The sequence below is a fragment of the Myxocyprinus asiaticus genome, chromosome 2 (genome assembly GCF_019703515.2).
Source record: "Myxocyprinus asiaticus isolate MX2 ecotype Aquarium Trade chromosome 2, UBuf_Myxa_2, whole genome shotgun sequence".
Classification (NCBI taxonomy): domain Eukaryota; kingdom Metazoa; phylum Chordata; class Actinopteri; order Cypriniformes; family Catostomidae; genus Myxocyprinus; species Myxocyprinus asiaticus.
Genome location: NC_059345.1, coordinates 10,424,662 through 10,445,347, shown reverse-complemented (window position 1 = coordinate 10,445,347; position 20,686 = coordinate 10,424,662). Strand labels below are relative to the sequence as shown.

Here is a 20,686-nt window from a genome sequence, read left to right as displayed (position 1 = left end):
ATACTTTAACAGTATTTATTAATCTTGGTTAATATAAAAAATGTGTTACTGTATGTTAACATTAGTTAATGCACTATGAACTAAGAATTACATTTTTTATTTTTATTAACTAACATTAACAAAGATGAATAAATGCTGCAAAAAATATATCATTCATTGATAAGTTTTCTTCACCTAAATATCTTGTGGAGGTTTTTTCCCCTGCCACGGTAATCTTTATCTTGCTCAGTGAGGCACGCTTTTCTATAAAGCAGCTTTGAAACAATATGTATTGTGCAAATACTATCCAAATAAAATTGACTTGTCTTTGCTCATAATCTTAAAGGAACAGTTCACCAAAAAATGAAAATTCTCTCATCATTTACTCACCCTCATGCCATCCCAGATGTGGTGACCATGGGCCGGATTCACAAAACGTTCTTAAGAAATTTCTTCTTAACTATCATTTTCTTCTTAATTTCTAACTTAAGAAAAAATGTATGACTATTTAGTATTCCCGAAAAAAAAAAAAAAAAGAAATCTTAAAAATTGTCATAAATAACATCTTAAATTTAGGATAACCTCACAGTTGTCTTAAATTCTAAAAGGTAAGATAATTTTATTAATTTACTGGGTTTTTCATGTTGAGTCTGAAGTCGGGCTGTTTACGTAGAAATGTGATTTTTGACTCTTTTGTGTTTAATTATATTTTTATTTTCAGCTTTCAAACCATGTAAATGTTATCACCAAATTTAAACAATAAATGTTGTCAAGAAGCTTCTTAATGTGGTGACCAATCATGCTAATTCAAACAGATGCGCTGCATATAGCGCTCTCTCTCTCTCTCTGCGATCTTTAGAGTTCATAGAAACATAATTATAACATTAAAAAGCTGAGACTTTCTTTTTGTATCATTGTGATTTACCAGTGTTGAAGGATTGAATTTGTTGTAGGCTATTAGACAAGGCAACCCCATGAGCAGGATGATCAGACAATGTCAAAGCCTGTCTTTTATTCTTAAAAAAATATTTGAGAACTTCTCAAGAGTTTTTCAAGAATTGCACTTAGGAACGTTCTCACAAACTTCTTATAATTTATCCTAAGAACTTTCTTAATTTTTTTTTCTTAAGAGCATTTTCGTGAATCCGGCCCCAGAACTCCAAATGCTCCAAAAAGGTAAAAATAAATAAATAAATAAAAATAAGTCATATCACTCCAGTTGTTTAATCAATGTCTTCTGAAGTGATCAGATGGATTTGGGGGGTGAGAACAGACCTAAATATAACTCCTTTTCAGGAAGGTGCCGTCCATATAAGCAAAGTAGTTCTTACCTAACAGAAGGGTGAAAAGAAAAATGACTCTATGACATATTTAAATATAATTGTTAATATAAACTACTGTTTTCATTCAAATTCGTCATCTTTCATCTCATTTGAGCAGCACAGACAGTTATTCATGTATTCGCTTTTGTGCCACCCTCAGGTATAAGTACTTTATGTTATGCTTTCTCTGATTCAAAGCATTGTCTACCACCCTTTCATTCAACATTATACCTTCATTCAAACTGAATCACACCCACTACTACAAATGGCCAAGGTAAGCATGCCTTCCAAAATGAGTAAGCCACTCAGAAGCTCCTTCCTAAGTCACACTATCTGATAGGCTAGATTTTAGTTTTGTCAACACGTTCAAGTTCATACTAATGTGTTAATAAGAGCTAAAATGCATATCTGCAGTGTAAACATTGACGACCTACACAGATTTGGCAAACTTAAATTAAATTCAAAATCGAGAAAGAGAGGCTATCGAAACTTCAAGCAGGCGACTTTTATAATAAAGTGTTGGAGATGTTCATTCGTAAGGAGAGATGCATGGATTTTGTGTTCAAGTAAAGGTAAGTTAATATATTTATAAAAAATCTGTGTTTTTGATACTAGGTTTTCGTTTCTGGTTAGTCTGAGGCTATGAAGTTGTGATCTGGCAATCATGCCATTCTTGTGTATTGCTGTTTTATAGTTCTAATGTTAGGGCGCAGTGTCTGTTTCTATTATAATATAATTTTATACATATATACCAGCTCTAGCTGAATGAACTCCCATACCACAAATAGATGGTGTGGGGATGCAATGTTTGCATAATACACCCACAGCCCATTCCATTCACCATTGGATATTATGATGTAATCTTAAGACATTAAAGATAGTGGAGTTTCCATGTATGAACTGAACCCTATGTAAACACTTACACTTGAGCATTTGCCACATGGTCCATAAAAATATGTGCTGACAGATGTTTACTGTTCACACAATGACATATCTATCCAAAACACTAAAACACATAAGGTGTGGGAGGATAATTTAACCTAATGCCCCAATAACAAATTCTCCGCCAACTCCAACAGTGCATTCTAGGAAGCACATTTCACTTATTTTAAAAACAGCAAGCAGGTATCAGTTATCATATTGTTGGCATGTATGGTAAAGAGTGCATCCACGTGTGCTAATCCATTCCACCTGTAACCCACAAATAAGATTATAAACAAGGCAGATTTAAACAACCAATTCATTGACTTAAGAACTTCAAATGCAAGGACTCGTCTGACAGATCAACACTGCCATCTTCTGGGGAATACTGAACACAGTACTCTCATTCAGCTATGAAGAAGTTTTCCTCACCAAGTCGCCTTTACCCAAAGCAACTTAGAGTGCATTCAATTTATACATTTAAACAGGCCCGTCTCCACATTGGGGCCTGGCCCACCTAGGCCACCACACCCCTGACCACCCCTCCAACTGTTTGGCCCACCCAGCAGGTTCAACGGCCCACCTTACATCTCAGAGCTGGTGCTGGGCCTGCATTTAATCGGTATGCATCTCGTGCAAGTGGGGTTAAGGGAACTGAACTCCAAATAATAATGCCAGAATTTTTTTTTTTTTTTTGTATATGCACTGTAAAAATATTTTCAGTATCTAAAACTTTATAATCCAAGATAACAATGGAATTTGTGCATCATGTTAGCCATCTCCAAGATCAGAAGGAAATCTACTGGTTTACAGTAATCGTTCACCCAAATATTGAGATATTCAGCAGAATGACTGCCAGCCACCATTCACGTGGCATCTTTTCCAATACACTGAAAGTAAATAGTGTCTGAGGCTGTCATTCTTCCAAACATCTCTTTGTGTTCAATGGAAGTCATACAGGTTTGGAACAGCATAAAGCTAAATAAAATGACAATTAAATAAAATTATTTTTTTGGGAGAAATTACCCCTTTAAAACTAAAGGTTATCCGAGAAATGAATCCAAAGAAAAGTCTTTTTTAAACATTTTATTTTTGAAAGTTCCTTACAAATTCTGTTTATTTCTTCTTTTCTACATCCTGCTCGGCAGCCTCCTTCGCCCTCTTGGCACGAATGCCAAAGAGACGGGCATTGGCACGGGCCATACGCAGGCTGGCAAAGGCCTTGAAGTTCTTCTCGTCTTCGGAGATCACGCGGGCCTTCTCTTTCTTGTGAACCTGTGAGAAATATAGACAGTCCCTCAGAAGATGAACACCAACGCAAGCTAGACCATAGCAAAAAAAGTTCTCCAGTAGTAACAATAGTTAAATATTACAAAGAATTGTCTATATAACTATATACATTTTTGCACATTTCAAGAGCGTTATTTAACTGCAGATAATGGATACATACGTGTCTGATGGGCATGACCGGTCCAGTAAGCTGTGTTGCCATCTTGAGCTCCTCCTCCTACAGACACAAAAAAGGAGCGTCACATCACAAGACTAAAATGCACCACTTTGAAGAACATGGTTGTGAATATTATGCAGTCATCAGCTAGAAAAGGGTTCAAGGAAAGGTCATCAAGGATGTGCAGAGATTCCGGAGAATTTGTCATCATTTGACTGCAAACACTGTTGTAGGTAGAGCTGAAATCTATTACAATAAACTGTTCTATTGAAAACATGATTGCAAGTCTATTCCTCTATTATGCATTGAAGAGATGGTCCTCTTTATACCAGAGAGCACTCACCCCAAAATACATTGTGAAATAAACCCCAAAATACATTATGAATGTCACTTACAGTGCTGTCGCCCTTCTTAGGTGCAGAAGCCTTTTTGGGGAAGAGGATGAGTTTGGAGCGGTACTCCTTCAGCCTCTGTACATTGGTTTGCAGAGACTCTGTGGATCTGTTGCGACGACGAGGATCGACTGCGATGCCAATGGTGCGGGCAACTTTTTTGTTGATTCCTGCTGCCTATGACCAGATTAAAGTACAAATGCAACAGACATGAGTGTGACTTTAATCTGACACTAAAACTGCCCTAAAACTTCACATTTAAAATATTTGTTAAAGGAATAGTTCACCCAAAAATGAAATTCCCTCATCATTTACTCACCCTCATGCCATCACAGATGTTTATGACTTTCTTCTGCAGAACACAGATATTTAGAAGAATATCTCAGCTCTGTAGGTCCTTATAATGCAAGTGAATGGTGGCCAGAACTTTGAAATGTCCAAAAAGCACAAAGGCAGCATAAAGTAATCCATACGACCCCAGTGGTTAAATCCATATATTCAAAAGCGATATGACAGGTGTGGGTGAGAAACAAATCAATATTAAAGTCCTTTTTTTACTATTATTCTCCACTTTCACAGCTTTTATTTTAGTGATGCACAGTCTTTGTGCATATTGCCACTCACTGGGCAGGGAGGAGAATTTATAGTAAAAAAAGGACTTAAATATTGGTCTGTTTCTCACCGACACTTATATCACTTCTGAAGATATAGATTTAACCACTGGAGTCATATGGATTACTTTATGCTGTCTTTATATGCTTTTTGGACCTTCAAAGTTCTGGCCACCATTCACTTGCATTGTATGGACCTACAGTGCTGAGATATTCTAAAAAAAAAATTTGTTTGCGTTCAACAGAAGAAAGTCATACACATCTGGAATGGCATGAAGGTGAATAAATGAGAGAACTTTCATTTTTGGGTGAACTATACCTTTAAGTCAAGAACAGTCGTCAGCAAAAAGGGTTCAAGGAGGATCATCAAGGAGGTACAGAGATTCCGGAGAATTTGTCATCATCCGACTGTTTCAAATTAGCTAGACCATTATATAAACCAGCAAAAGTAACTAGCTGGACAAGTAGGAGACAAAAAAAAAAAAAAAAAAAAGTTAAAGGGATAGTTCACCCAAAAAAGAAAACCTTGTCATCATTTACTCACCCTCATGCCGCTCCAAACCTGTATGACTTTCTTCTGCTGAACACAATGATATTACGAAGAATGTTTCAATTGTTTTTGTCCATTCAATGAAAGTCAATGGGGTCCAAATCAACATGGGACCCCATTGACTCATTAGTTTTAAATCTTCAAAACATCCTCCTTTTGTGTTTCACAGAAGAAAAAAAAATGCATACAGGTTTGGAGCGACATGAGGGTGACTAAATGATAGAATTTTCATATTTGGGTGGCATTTCCTTTTAAGTTTTAAAAGCAAGTAGCATTTCCAGTGTCCCAAGGTTAAACTGGGCTAGGTGAAGTGGAAAAGGCATGACACCAACATTACCTTCAGCTCCTCCAGGGTGAAGCCACGTCCGGAACGGACTTTGTTGTGATACCGGATGGTTGGACACCGGACTGCTGGCCGGAGAGGTCCAGCAACTGGTCTTGGAGCGATACGGCGAGCCTTAGCCTGACGGGCCTTACGCCTGAGAAAAATCAATAAAAATCATTTAAAGAGAGACTTTCCATTCACTAATATGTTCTAGCAAAGACATCAGGCAACTTAAAACACTGTCAATAACAGTGGATGGGATGCAGTCTTACCTGCGGATCTTCCTGGCAGGCTGGTTGAACCAGGTGCGCACTCTCTTCTGCCAGTCTTTATGAAAGTGGGGGTTCAAAAGCATGCCATTCCGACTGGGAGCCATGACTGTTCACTCCTAGTGTAAAACAAATATACCAATCAGCTCTCTGGTTTGTCATGGTGAGATGCATAAATGCTTCCCACAATTCAAGCAGTGTTAACTGAAGCTAGGCACAGTCATTCACTTAAGCTGACATATGAGCTATATTCGTTTAGACAGCTGTTGGACGATAATTACAATCGTTATAACGTCAGCAGCACAAGCTAAGGTACTTCATCTCAGATCTTTCGTGACATGCTTGTCGTTAACGGTGCTAGCAAGAGAGCAGCACAATATAAATGGACGGTAAATATTCCTGCTGAAACATACTACTGAATGCGGATTCAGAAGATTTAGTTTAATGTTGTCTGGTTCTTTAGCAGTTGTATTTTAACTGAAAAATATATCAAGCACACTGTTATGCAGAGCTGCGAATGGGGGTACAAGCAGCATAATATATATTTGTTTTACTCAGCAAATTATCAGACTAAAAATAAAGGCACATTCGCATACATAACTACACACACTTTTAGGATGGACACGTTAAATTGTCCTGCCACGAACCGGTAATAAGGATTATAGTGGATAAACTTTTGGTTAACGTGAGCGAAATGCACATACCGTCCGAAGCGGGAAATGGCTGAAAAAGGAAAAGGAAGTGACACCGCAGGGTTTTAAAGGATATGAAGAAACGGACCAATAGCAGCGAACGATGCGCCACTCTACCGGAAGTGTGAAGCCGGGTAAGCACGTGGAGGATTTGAGGGCAAATTAAAAGTTCAACAACGTGACGTTTAACAACACCATCGAGAATGTGAAGGGCAAAACATCGGGGGAATTTGACAATAAATACAAAAACAAGTGAACAAGGCAGGAAAATAAATAAATAAAATAAGCTGAAATAAATAACAAATACAAATCATCACGTTAACACAATAGACTATTTATTTAATGCAAATCGAGATTCATTGATGCACTTTGTAAATACGTGTTAGACTATCAAAAGGAAAATAACTGGATGAGGACATTATAGTGATATTATTTTATTAATAGATCAAATAATGCAATAGTTTTTTGTCAATATCATGCCTTTTTTTTTTTTTTTTTTTTTTCGGAACCAGACCGTTGCGCTGTTTTATTATTATTATTGTTGTTGTTGTTGTTGTTGTTGTTGTTGTTGTTGTTGTTGTTGTTGTTGTTGCTTTAATCAATATAACACGTCAGTCAAACCAACTGAAAGCATAAGAAATAAACTAAAAGAAAATAATTATAATACTTACAAACAATGTATATCGACAATATACAGAATACAAAAGGCTATAAATTATACAATATGCAATGCATATAACATTAAGATTCAAAAGGGAATATTCAAGGCTTTATACAAGTTAATACTCTTTAGCGCTTTACTGTTTTTTTACTCCTGTTAACATATTAAAGTAATACTTTACTTCTATTTTGAAGTGTGTGAAATTTGGTTTCTGTGATGACCTTCAATATCATGCCAACATACGCTTTTATCACTGTATGTCGTCACATCCGGCTCCAAATAGTAGCGTGACCATACATCCGCCCATCCATCTGTCTGTGATTCCAGATCTAAATATAAGTATTAAGGAAAGAACATCGGATCATTTAACTGTATATACGGTTGAGATGATAGCTATTTTAATGGCATTACAGTGGGTAGAACAAAATAAATTAAAAAAAGGTCACATTATGTTCAAATTCATTATCAGCGCTGGTATCACTGCAGCCTGTGTCATCCCAAAAGAGGCCTGATATACTCTAGAATTATGGAGGTAGCTTATTAGCAGTAATACCGAGTAACATCGTGAATACTTGGCAAAAGCAATGCGATGAAGGATACAAAGGACGTCATCTATATAAAATAAAGCAAAAAGTGGGAAGAATGGAAACAAGAAACTCCAGAGAGCAAGCAATCATATCAAGGCTGAGGTTAGGACACACAGGGTTAAATAAAACAATGCATTTAATAGGGAAACATCCACCAGGTCTGTGTGAGTGTGGATTAGAAGACGAATCAGTAGAACATGTAATCTGTCGTTGTCAAAAATATGAAATTCATAGGAAAAAGATAAAGGAGGAATTAAAGAAATGTGGGGTGAGTGTATTAAACCTTAAGAATTTAGTTAATATTGAAGATGGGAAGTATAAAGCCTTATTTGAGACCGTCAATCTGCACATCTTATCACATGGCTTGTTGAGCACGTTACCGTGGAGACCTAGTGCATGTGGAGGCTTCACGCTATTCTCTGCGGCATCCACGCACAACTCACCACGTGCCCCACCGAGAGCGAAAACAACATTATAGCGACCAGGAGGTTACCCCATGTGACTCTACCCTCCCTAGCAACAGGGCCAATTTGGTTGCTTAGGAGACCTGGCTGGAGTCACTCAGCACGCCCTGGATTTGAACTTGTGACTCCAGGGGTGTTAGTCAGCGTCTTTACTCGCTGAACTACCCAGGCCCCACCTTATTTGATTTTTTTAAAAGAAGCTGGATTAATGAAGGGAATTTAGTTTTTTTTTTTTTTCTTCTAGTATTAATGGAAATACGGCACTCTGACCCACACTCCAGCATAGCAGATGGCGGTAATGCACCTTAAACGTTAGTTGCCTCCCGCCATTAAACAGAAGAAAAAGATCTGTCTGTGGACGGTCGCAGTTTTTCTAAATAAATTTAGCCAACTTGGATGCACTTGGCAGTAATCATCAGGCGTTTAATGGTTTCTTTGTATTAACACATAACTTCACCATGTGTTATCTACCACTTTAATGTGTAATAGTGTCTGAGCGAGGCGATTATCAGCGCAAAGTTTTCCCAGTTCATGAGGAGCTGCGCACGCTGTTCAGCTTATTCCCAGATGATTATTGTGCTCAACTCAAGTCCGAAGAGACAGCGTTTAAGTGTTTTAATGTCGTTGTTTTCACTATTGTAAATATAATACAGTTATAGACACTGGGAGATTTTCATCTTTATGTTTTATTTACATTGCATTTGGTTGCGACTCGCGAGCGGACACTTCCCCAATCATCTTACTCAAACCACAAGGATATAACTCCACGTTTACAACGATTAAACCAGTGTTGGGTGTAATGCATTACTAAGTAATTAATTACTGTAATTAAATTACTTTTTCATTGGGGGAAAAAAAAAGGGATTACTCTTAATTTTTCAGTAATTTAATTACATTTACTTCTGATGTAATTGTGTTAAATACTGTATAGACTCTAGAACATTTCTATATAAAACAATAGTGAAATTTAACGTCTAATGTCAAAATAGATGTTTTCTAATTTAACGCTGCCCCCTTAAATTCTTTGGACAGTTCATGAATAATTTATTTGATTTTATATGATTTATTTGAAAGAATTTGTCAGTGTCTTCTGTTCATTAATTGAACAGTGTCATGTCTATGCTTATATTTTTCATCTGGTCGAGGTTAATGCGGTTACTTCTGAGACAGAGTAATTAGTACAGTAATGTAATTACAGTGCATCTGGAAAGTATTCACAGCGCTTCACTTTTTCCACATTTTATGTTACAGCCTTATTCCAAAATGGATTAAAATAATTATTTTCCTCAAAATTCTACAAACAATACCCCATAATGACAACATGAAAGAAGTTTGTTTGAAATCTTTGCAAATTTATTAAAAAAAAATAAATAAAAAATGATATAAAAAAAAAAAAAAAAAAAAAAAAGTCACAGTATTCTATTCAAAAAAAGTATTCACAGCCTTTGCTCAATACTTTGTTGAAGCACCTTTGGCACCAATTACAGCCTCAAGTCTTTTTGAGTATGATGCTACAAGCTTGGCACACCTATTTTTGGGCAGTTTCTCCCATTCTTCTTTGCAGGACCTCTCAAGCTCCATCAGGTTGGATGGGGAGCGTCGGTGCACAGCCATTTTCAGATCTCTCCAGAGATGTTCAATCGGGTTCAAGTCGGGGCTCTGGCTGGGCCACTCAAGGACATTCACAGAGTTGTCCTGTAGCCACTCCTTTGTTATCTTGGCCGTGTGCTTAGGGTCGTTGTCCTGTTGGAAGATGAACCTTCGCCCCAGTCTGAGGTCCAGAGCGCTCTGGAGCAGGTTTTCATCAAGGATGTGTCTGTACATTGCTGCATTCATCTTTCCCTCGATCCTGACTAGTCTCCCAGTTCCTGCTGCTGAAAAACATCCCCACAGCATGATGCTGCCACCACCGTGCTTCACTGTAGGGATGGTATTGGCCAGGTGATGAGCGGTGCCTGGTTTCCTCCAGACATGACGCTTGCCATTCAGGCCAAACAGTTCAATCTTTGTTTCTCATGGTCTGAGAGTCCTTCAGGTGCCTTTTGGCAAACTCCAGGCGGGCTGTCGTGTGCCTTTTACTGAGGACTGGCTTCCGTCTGGCCACTCTACCATACAGGCCTGATTGGTGGAGTGCTGCAGAGATGGTTGTTCTTCTGGAAGGTTCTCCTCTCTCCACAGAGAAACGCTGGAGCTCTGTCAGAGTGACCATTAGGTTCTTGGTCACCTCCCTGACTAAGGCCCTTCTCCCCCGATCGCTCAGTTTGGCCAGGCGGCCAGCTCTAGGAAGACTCCTGGTGGTTCCAAACTTCATCCATTTACGGATGATGGAGGGCACTGTGCTCATTGGGACCTTCAATGCTGCAAAAAAAATTCTGTACCCTTCCCCAGATCTGTGCCTCGATACAATCCTGTCTCGGAGGTCTACAGACAATTCCTTGAACTTCATGGCTTGGTTTGTGCTCTGACATGCACTGTTAACTGTGGGACCTTATATAGACAGGTGTGTGCCTTTCCAAATCATGTCCAATCAACTGAATTTACCACAGGTGGACTCCAATCAAGTTGCAGAAACATCTCAAGGATGATCAGTGGAAACAGGATGCACCTGAGCTCAATTTTGAGTGTCATGGCAAAGGCTGTGAATATTTATGTACATGTGATTTTTTTGTTTTTTATTTTTAATAAATTTGCAAAGATTTCAAACAAACTTCTTTCACGTTGTCATTATGGGGTATTGTTTGTAGAATTTTGAGGAAAATAATGAATTTAATCCATTTTGGAATAAGGCTGTAACATAACAAAATGTGGAAAAAGTGAAGCGCTGTGAATACTTTCCGGATGCACTGTAGTAGTTAGTAATTAATTACTTTTTTAGAGTAACTTACATTACACTGATTATAATAAGTAAGTACATGAAAGCAATGTGATCATTATTATCACAAGTACTCTGTATAATCTTTACTCTGAATATTATTATTATTATTTTATTTTTTTTTGTGACGTACTATATACCCCTGTCTTGTTCTAATGCTCTTTAATGTGTAAAGGTACTCTTGTTTGTATATATTCCTGCATTCATCTAATAAAAAAACGTACTTTGTGAAGTGTTCTCTGCTCACATACATCCTGTTTAAAATAATAAAACAACATGACACCATTTTTTTTTTACTTCATCATCCCCGAGTAATGATTGTACGATGAGGTAGGTCTGTTTAGATTAAATATTTGAGATGAACTGTACATAAAATAGTCCTTAATAATTCCACGTTGTGGGTACTGTCATTGAAACAGCCTGCAGCAGAAGCTGTTTTACGCTACTAAGCGAAGCTTAAATAGTAAATAGTTACTATTTTAAAAACATCTACAACTTTAATATGTATATACAGTTGCAATCGAAATTATTTACCCCCCCCCCCACCAGACAGTAAGGATTTACAAAGGTAAGCTTTTCTGATGACCCAGAATTTTTTAACTTTACATCTATATCAGTTGAGTGACACATTCAAAGTCATAATGTGAATATATAACCTAATATTTCTAAATAGTACGATTTTTAAAAAATACAGCCATGTCATAATTATTAAACCCCTATTGCATGTAGCTGTTTCTTAAATATGAACGGCTACACAAGTAATTGTTTTAAAACAAAATTACAAAACATCAATCTGCAATGGCACTTATTTAAGTTTTAAAATGTAAGTTTAGCGTTGTAAGCAAAAATTTATTTCTTTGCAAAAAATACAATTCAATATAAGCTGCCTCAAAAGCTAATAGAGGAGATTATTTCATTACACAAGAAAGGTCATAGCTAAAAGTACATTTCCAAGGCACTTCAATTTCCAGTATACAAAGTTGGCAGCACCATTCATACATTTTTTAAATATGGTACAACAGCAGCCTTCTTGATACTGAAAACTGAAAATGTGTTTTAGACCCATGGGTCAGCAGTACGTCTGGAGTAAGATGACAAGGTGATGACAAGAACGACACCATCCCCACAGTCAAGCATGGAGGTGAGTCAGTCCTGTTATGGGGGTGTTTTGTGGCTGCAGGAAACGGCTATCCTGACTATGTGACTGGATTCTTTCAGGTATCAGGCCATTTTGGCATGAAAAATGTGATGCCTTCAGTGTGTAAATTGAAGCTCGGTGATCACTGGACTTTGCAGCAAGACAATAACACTAAGGATACATACAAGTTGTCCAAAATCTGGTTCAGGGATAGGTCGTGGAATGTCCTTAAATGGCCCTTTCAGTCCATCATTAAAATCCCATTGCAAACCTTAGTTGGGATTTCAAGGAAGCAGTGGCAGCACAGAAATCAAAGAATGTCAATGAGCTGGAAGCTTTTGCTCATGAGAAATGTGTAAAAAAATGACATTTGTGAAGAGAATTACTTATTTTTTATTTTAAAATTTGGGCAAACTGAACTCTTTGTTCTCAGAATCACTCAAATGTGTGTTAAAAACTTACTTTGACTGTTTACTGAGGTTTTAGTTGATGTGTTTTAATTCACATCAACAGAATGTATTGCTGGCCAGGGGGGTTAAATAATTTTGATTGCAACTGTATATATATATAATTTGTATTATTTTTTTTACTTGGGCGCAACGTAAAATTTATATGCTCTTTTGAATTGCTTTCTAGGGGGCATTATAACGCCAACCATGGTTTCCCTCTCACAAATATAAAGAGCCATAACTTCCACAATGACAAGCCTTTTATAAAACAAATTTCAATGTAACTCATAGGTTCTTTTTTTATTTTTTTCAGTGCACTACATAGGTTTATTTATTTATGATTGAATTACACCTGGTTTTCACCTGAGAAAATTTTCAATGTGTCATGTGCAAGCAGCACTTGATCATTTATATGAAGCAGTGTTTGCATGTCAAGACACTAGCATATTTTTATTCCCTCTTCTCCAGTATGATTAGAACTTCTTAGCTGTTCAATACAATATAGATAATAGTAATAATACACATTTAAATTAGCCATTATATGTCTAAGCACTAAGCAAATTATCTATATTTGTTATGTGACATTAAACATCTGTGTTTACCTAGATGACATCGAAATTGAGATAAATATTGTAATCATTTAAAATCCCTTTCAAAAATATACAGTACATCTGTTTTGGATGCAGTAACAAATGTAAATCTAAAAATAAATGGCATTTTTGAATTTAAACTCAGAAATCTGTTTTAAATCCTTTTTATCACAGGTTTCCGATTTTCTTCAAATTTGCAGATAAAGCTACTCTGATAATCGATTCATTAATCATTGACCCCATGAACACTGAAACTCATCTGTCTTAATCTAAGGGTAAAGGTCAAGGTGTGCTGGGCTGCAGTGTGGTCATGCAAACTGAAAAGTTCATTCCACAATGAAAACCACAGATCAAAATGTTACATTTTCCATTTTATTGCATGATGTGTGTTACTGCAATGGCACCCACGTTATATTGACGAATATACTGTTTAAGACAATCAGCAGAGCCAGCTCCTCCCATTACGTAAAGCACCACAAACTCCAAAAGCCCTTTGAACTATTTGGCTTTTCAAACAGCAAAATGCATGACAGTCTTGTTAAACTACCATATTACAAAAGATTATTATGGTGGAAAAATAATTACAAAATCAAAATAAATAGATAACAAATATTTGTATTAGTACTCATTCTAACCGTGGCATCCTAAAGTAGCCATTTTTCATTTTTAAAGGCTCTGAATGATTAATAACAACAGCAAATAGTGAAATTTTCAACACATTTATGAATCAAGGGATTTGATGAATTTTTCATAAGCAGCTTTATCCATGAGGGCATCAAGTTCTGCAGGTTTCTCTATGGTCATCTTAATTAGCCATCCTTAAAAAGAGAGAATGTTTTAGTGGTATACTGTATAATACATCCCAAATAAAGCGTTTTGCCATTTCAGTACAATAAGCATAACACTTCTACACTCACCGCCTTCGTAGCAGGCAGAATTTACTAGTCCAGGGTTATCTGCCAGCTTTGTGTTGATTTCGGTGACCTCTCCAGTCAATGGAGAATACAACTCGCTAGCAGCCTTGACACTTTCTAAAGCACCAAACTCATCTGAAAGAAAATGACCATTCATGTTGCCTATGCTGTAACACACAAAAGGCATATGATGGATAATTAAAATGATATAAATTTTCACCCATTTGTTCAAGTCTTGTTCCCACCTCTGGAAGCCCACAGTAAACCACATCACCTAACGCTTCCTATGGTGAAAAGAAGTGGGGAAAGTGTCAAAACATCTACTAAGGAAGACCATTTCATTGCAAACTTAAGAACTCCATAATATTGCAATTATATTGGTGTACACTGAATAAAAAAGATTTTTTGGTGAAGTAAACTTTCTATATTTAATAATTTAGTTTAAGCGTGAATTTATAAGTATTAAGTAAATTCTACATTTGTACTTAATTTCAAACATGCAAAAATGATCTAGCTTATAAGTAAATATTCCTTGATTGTTGTTTTATATATATATATATTTTTTCCTCCCCTTTTCTCCCTAATTTGGAATGCCCAATTCCCAATGTGCTCTAGGTCCTTGTAGTGGCGTAGTGATTCACCTCAATCTGGGGGGCGGAGGACGAATCTCAGTTGCCTCTGCATCTGAGACCGCCAATCCGTGCATCCTATCACATGGCGTGGAGACCTAGCACGTGTGGAGGCTTCATGCCATTCTCCGATGCATCCACGCACAACTCACCACACGGCCCACCAAGAGCGAGAACCACATTATGGTGACCACAAGGAGGTTAACCAAACGTGACTCTACCCACCCTAGCAACCGGGCCAATTGGTTGCTTGTGAAGCCTGACTGGAGTCACTCAGCATGCCCTGGATTCGAACTCGCGACTCCAGGGGTGGTAGTCAGTGTCTTTGCTTGCTGAGCTACCCAGGCCCCCTGATTGTTTGTTATCTTTACAATGCATCATCATGTATCAATCCTAAAGTAGAAAACCTTATCCTATTTACATCCTATGTAAATTTCACAGGTAAATAAAATAAGTAAATGTTACTTAACTTTTCAAAGCTGGTATTCCCAGCATGCACCAGGCTAGAATAATTAAAGAGTTTGCATGGTTTCACTGTTTGCAAAGTTAATTTAACCGTTTTTGTGTTGATGTTGTTATGTTTGGTAACTTCTTATTTTGTGAAGTTAATTTTCTCATCAAAACTAAATGTTCATGATCAAAAAAAAAATGAATCTTGATTGTTACAGTTATCGTGTTTTGTGCACCATGTGTTGAGGTCTTTGTGTGAAGCCCTATATAGAGTCTATTTAATTAACTGAAATGTTTAAGTTAAATGTACTCACTTTAATTAATATTATGTCATGAAGTCAAGTAGATTTTACTTAATTTTATACCATTTAAATTTACTTAGAAAAACTGTGTGCAAAAACTTGCCAAATAAAAATTAAGTAATTCTTACTAGTAATTTTTTTCAGTATACAGAAACATGAAATAATGAAATAATACTAAAATAATAAAACATGAAATCAAATTTACTTTCTTAATACAAGCACAAGGACTTATTGTGCATTTTATTCCAAAGACAAAATATGTTCATCTTTGTAATTGTTCATTAAAATGTAAAAACTTGCTCCGCCTCTGAAACTACTTTCCTTTTCAGTTGACATCAAGTCCTCTTATTTTTCAACCCCTGTCCTAACCACCTGTCATATAGAGGAAGCTATCTGCAACTATTGGCCCAAGTTTTCGCAGATAACCGATAGTTCCAAAAAGCAACTATCGGCACCGATTAATCAGTTTAACCGATATATCGGTCTACTCTAGTTGCAAATGCTGTTTCATGTTGACTTTAAGGTGCATAACAATTCAGAAGTAGAAAGAAACAATAGTGTGGCATGGGGGGTGTGGTCATGTGTCGGTCTGCGGGAGAGGGAGAGTGGTAAGGCTCGTCACCTGGCTCATAATTACCTCTAACACCTGTCTCTCATTATAGTGATGGCGGAGGGAGACTTAAAAGGCATGCCAGAGCATGAGAGAGAGAGAGAGCGAGAGAGAGAGAGTGAGTGAGTGTGACCGATGTTCGTGGCTGTCTCTGGATTTGTCGGTCACTCTCTCTCTCATGCTCTGGCGTGCCTTTTAAGTCTCCTCCGCCATCACTATAATGAGAGACAGGTGTTAGAGATAATTATGAGCCAGGTGACGAGCCTTACCACTCTCCCTCTCCTGCAGACCGACACATGACAACACCCCCCATGCCACAAATAGATTTACAAGATAAAACATATTAAATTAATTTTGATGCCACTTCTAAACATTTACAGAGGTTGTAAAGAGCAAACCTGAGCATAGTTGCTGATGCCAACTGTACCCACATCCCCCTCTATTCGCACCCACTCATGTTTGTCTGTAAATTTCAGAGCTGTGGAGACACAAAAGAATAAAAAAAGAATAATAAAAAAATGAGAATAAAATGGAACCAATTATTAAACAACAATGTGGTAGATGTTGTTTTCAAGGACTTTTTCATGCGACATAAATATTAACTTATTAACCAGCTGATAAAGTTAAAATAATTTTAATGTTTATGGATTGGCCCCATTCACTTTCATTGTAAGTGTCTTACTGTAACCACAATTTTTGCTTTGTTTAAAAAAATATATGACAGATGAATAAAAATGATTTTTGTGGTACTCAACATTATGCCACAAATGCTGTCAATTAAAGCTTAACTTGTATTGAACCTGGAACATTTCTTTAATGTTGCATTACTAATTTCCAGCTTTGATGTTTTTCCCTGTTACTTTAGTAGGTTTTCTCTTTTTACTGTCTACATTTTAATATCGTTGTACAGAATAGAAAGTTGAAGGGTAAACACGGTGCAATCATTGAGGAGGTTGTAAAAGTTGAGACATGCAGAATAGGGGAGATATTTCCTGGTAACTCATTAATTTTTATCAGACAATTTTAAAACATTTCTGGATTCAGAACAAAAGATCTTGCACAACACAGAAAAAAACAACACGATAAGATTCTCATGATAAAAAAACAATGATTCTAATTACACAGCAGAATTAGTCAAATTTTGAGCATCAGGGTCTCTCTCTATTTCCCCATTCACAAGCCTGATTCAGAAAATACTACTATTTGACTTTGAAATCTTTACCATTTTAACCCATATGGTGTGTTCCGGTCATTTTGACCCGGACAACTTTTTTTTTTCTTATTATTACTTTTATTTAATTAATACAACTGGAATCAAATTCCTTGAATTTTTTCACATATGGTACCTGAAAACATAAAATTGGACCGTTTTCTTTAAAAACAATTTTTGTCTTCACTTCATTACACTTGTGTTCCCGGTCAGAAATGAGCAGCCATTGGAAATCGATAGATTAGACTACAAAACACAGAGTGTTCAGGAGCATCACAATCCTTCAGACGAGAACATATGTGAATGTGTGTTTGCACACACAAAGTTTTGGGACATGTGGACACACACACAAAGTGTGTTGAGCATTCTTTTTAGCATCGTTTTTGTGCTCGTTTGAATCGGGACAGTCTACTGTAAGTTAAGATATGTCATTGTCTATTTTATATACACTCCTGTTTATTATATTTGTGTGTCTATGGGAATTTCCTACACTACAACTCACTGCAGTTTGGCCTTTGAGTGTGTGAAATGTGTTCATTGCATTCTTCAAATTGAAATCTTTCAAACGATATAACACATGGCTATCTCATCTTTTTATGGTTTTGCCAACTCTGAATATAATTATGATAACAAAATCGCAATTGATGAACATTAAACCGTTCTTATTTGTCAGCAGATTAAAAAGCATTATTTAAGAACTGGTAGGATCAGATATATGCACTGTAAAGTCCAGAATCTAAGCTTTAAAATTACACCTATTTTGTTCAGATCAAGCAAGTGATTGTTAATTTATTATGTAATATATATATTATTGTTTTCCACAGGGAGTGCAACCCTGGTTTGACATTTGATCTTCAATCAATAAAAATTAATAATAATAAAAAAGGCTGATAAAAAGATCTAATGCAACATCTTGTGTTGCCACATCTACAACAATCTTAGTGGGCCGGTCATTTTTGACCGGGAACACAAAATGTGTTAGCACAAAACGAACATAACACAAGGGTTAAATTCTATGCTGCATAAATGTACAAAATTATTCTCCATATGAATTAAACTGTAGTTCTTAGGAAGGTTGTCTGGCTGCTGTCATGTCTCCCAGAGGGGCAATGCTTCAGTTAACTGCTTCCGATTCCAGCATCAGCCCATGCAGAAGAAATACAGGTTTAAACCAGATTGTGAAGAGGGCTGGATGTTGAAAGCATGGCTAGGCTATGAAAGACAGTCTTGCTGTGATTTTCTTTTTTAACTTGGACATCTGAGGTAATATTTATTGTTCGAAAGCATTCTGAAGGTGATGCTTTACAGTGTCTAATTTCATATATATTAGTATGTAGTGAATGGCAAAAATTTCACTGACATAATGTCAGAGTCAGGGGCCTCAAACTTCAGGGGCACGAGATGCGGCACGTTCTTAACTAACTTTAATTAGCTTCGTTACACGATCTGAAGATAATTTAATCCACATTTGAAACGATAATGACGGAAGAAAAATAGGAACAAATAACACACTTGGTGGCCGCTCTGACCGAACGCGTAAAATAGACGCAACGCAACGGTGTTTCAGGACGCCTTTTTAAAAGTTGACGTTCTTCTTAACCGGACACGCCTAAAAATCAGCGAGTCGCGACACAACGGTCGGGTCAGACGTAACGAGAAACAAGTAAAAACAGCGCGAACAGGCGCAAAACGTGTTCGGTGTGAACAGCCCCTTAAAATAGATTATGGAAACTACAAAATTCCTTTCTGACCCTTATGACGTAACCATGAAAGTTACACTGTTGTAAACGTTTAACCTTTAGAACAAATCGGCTGATCCGCGTTTATAGGATATAATCTATAAATTCCAGCATATCAAAGTCCTTGAAAAAAAACTAATGCAAACAGGAATGGCTGCAAAGCTACATGTGAGCTGGAGTTGATCTACACAAAGTTTTTATTTTATTTTATTTACCTTCCGAGCGCCGCGAGCTCGTGTAAAGCGTCCTTAAATTGTTCGGTCTTCGCAGGATTTGGCACGTCGAGATGTGTGCAGGTCTTGTGAGCAGGGGCAATGCTGCAGAAAAGTTTAACGAAACGCATCGGAGCGCCGCACACATCGCCATCTTCACCGATTCTCCACTTCAAACATGAAATAGCAGCCTGATGCACTTGACCGTGTGAGGGGCGCGCGCGCGGTAGATGGAAGCGCGCTCCCGCTGAACCACAGGAATCACGGTGCTGATTATTTACAAGATTAGAGATATCGATAACAACAAGAACATTGGCACAGACTAAACGAGCTGTTAGACAAAGTCCAGGCTGGGTGATGAAAATCCAATCACACTGCGTGATGCAATCAGGCGGATTTGAATGTCATTGCAGCTAGTAAAAGAAGAAGAAGAAAACATTTGGATATAAAAACAACTTTCATTGCAAACCCACTTAGTTTAAGCCTAACAGTGGCCCCAACAAGTATTTGGACACTTAAACTACACTTTAAAGGTCAAACTGCCATTGAATTAGAGAACAAAGTATCAAACCAATTGATCTGCAAATAAATAATGCTAGGCTGTCTTAAAACTAACCTTATTTTTAGCTAGTTTTGCAATTACTTTTAATCAAGTCTTCCCAGGTGCTTGTATGCAGTCAGTCACCCTCATGTTCACACAGGTGTAGTTCATCACATTAACTATAGGCATGTACCACGTGGTATGAACAGCATATCTATTGTTTTAAAATTTAACACCAAACACACTTCTTTGTATAAAATTATTTGCTTGAAAAGCATTTACACCAGTTGGTTTAATATTTTATATAATGCAACGAGATTCATACTTGTTGGGACTACTGTAGACAAGCATTTTAAGAGTTCAAAAACCTTTTTTGAATGATAACTACTACCATTAAAGGTGCACTCAGTAATTTTTTGTTTATATAATCTTGGACTTACAGTGACACCTAGTGGTGTGGATGCAGCATCATTCAAACAATAGTTTTCAGTTACCAATGCCACTGTAGAAATCCACTATTCACTGTGAGCCATGATTAGTTTAATTCCAGTATTTGGCTGGTCATGTGATCACAACATGGCAGCCCCCATGAGGGGACCCTCTCCATGTAGATTTAAATAGCTTTTATAAGATTACTGCTATGACTGGAGTGTCTTCATTTCATGTGAGTGTTCATGATTTTATACATGTTTAAATATTACAATTAATTTCTTTGGGAGAAAAGCTTTTTATAATTGTGGAAAAAATTACTGAGTGCACCTTTAATTGTTACGGTTTAATGGTCATTACGAAGAGTGGATAGCTCAGCAA

At 37.0% G+C, this 20,686-nt stretch overlaps 2 protein-coding genes and 2 non-coding genes across 4 annotated transcripts; all 4 read right to left on the bottom strand.

The window, feature by feature from the left end:
• Positions 1 to 3,293: 3,293 nt before the first annotated feature.
• Positions 3,294 to 6,571, bottom strand: LOC127412802 (60S ribosomal protein L13-like). The gene is made up of 6 exons (XM_051649454.1): positions 6,521 to 6,571; positions 5,820 to 5,935; positions 5,560 to 5,701; positions 4,065 to 4,238; positions 3,673 to 3,729; positions 3,294 to 3,497 (listed from the first exon to the last, which is right to left on the bottom strand). The coding sequence occupies exons 2-6, from the start codon at positions 5,921 to 5,923 to the stop codon at positions 3,339 to 3,341; spliced, it is 636 nt and encodes a 211-aa protein (XP_051505414.1). The 5' UTR covers positions 5,924 to 5,935; positions 6,521 to 6,571; the 3' UTR covers positions 3,294 to 3,338.
• Positions 3,795 to 3,879, bottom strand: LOC127416811 (small nucleolar RNA MBII-202). The gene has a single exon (XR_007893186.1). It is a non-coding gene; the product is annotated as a small nucleolar RNA MBII-202 (small nucleolar RNA).
• On the bottom strand, positions 4,993 to 5,075 carry LOC127416817 (small nucleolar RNA MBII-202). The gene has a single exon (XR_007893187.1). It is a non-coding gene; the product is annotated as a small nucleolar RNA MBII-202 (small nucleolar RNA).
• Positions 6,572 to 13,628: 7,057 nt separating the features above from the next.
• LOC127412809 (glycine cleavage system H protein, mitochondrial-like) lies at positions 13,629 to 19,736 on the bottom strand. The gene is made up of 5 exons (XM_051649465.1): positions 19,339 to 19,736; positions 16,573 to 16,652; positions 14,404 to 14,467; positions 14,187 to 14,318; positions 13,629 to 14,087 (listed from the first exon to the last, which is right to left on the bottom strand). Exons 1-5 carry the CDS (start codon positions 19,487 to 19,489, stop codon positions 13,990 to 13,992), a joined length of 525 nt encoding a protein of 174 aa, XP_051505425.1. The 5' UTR covers positions 19,490 to 19,736; the 3' UTR covers positions 13,629 to 13,989.
• Positions 19,737 to 20,686: the final 950 nt, after the last annotated feature.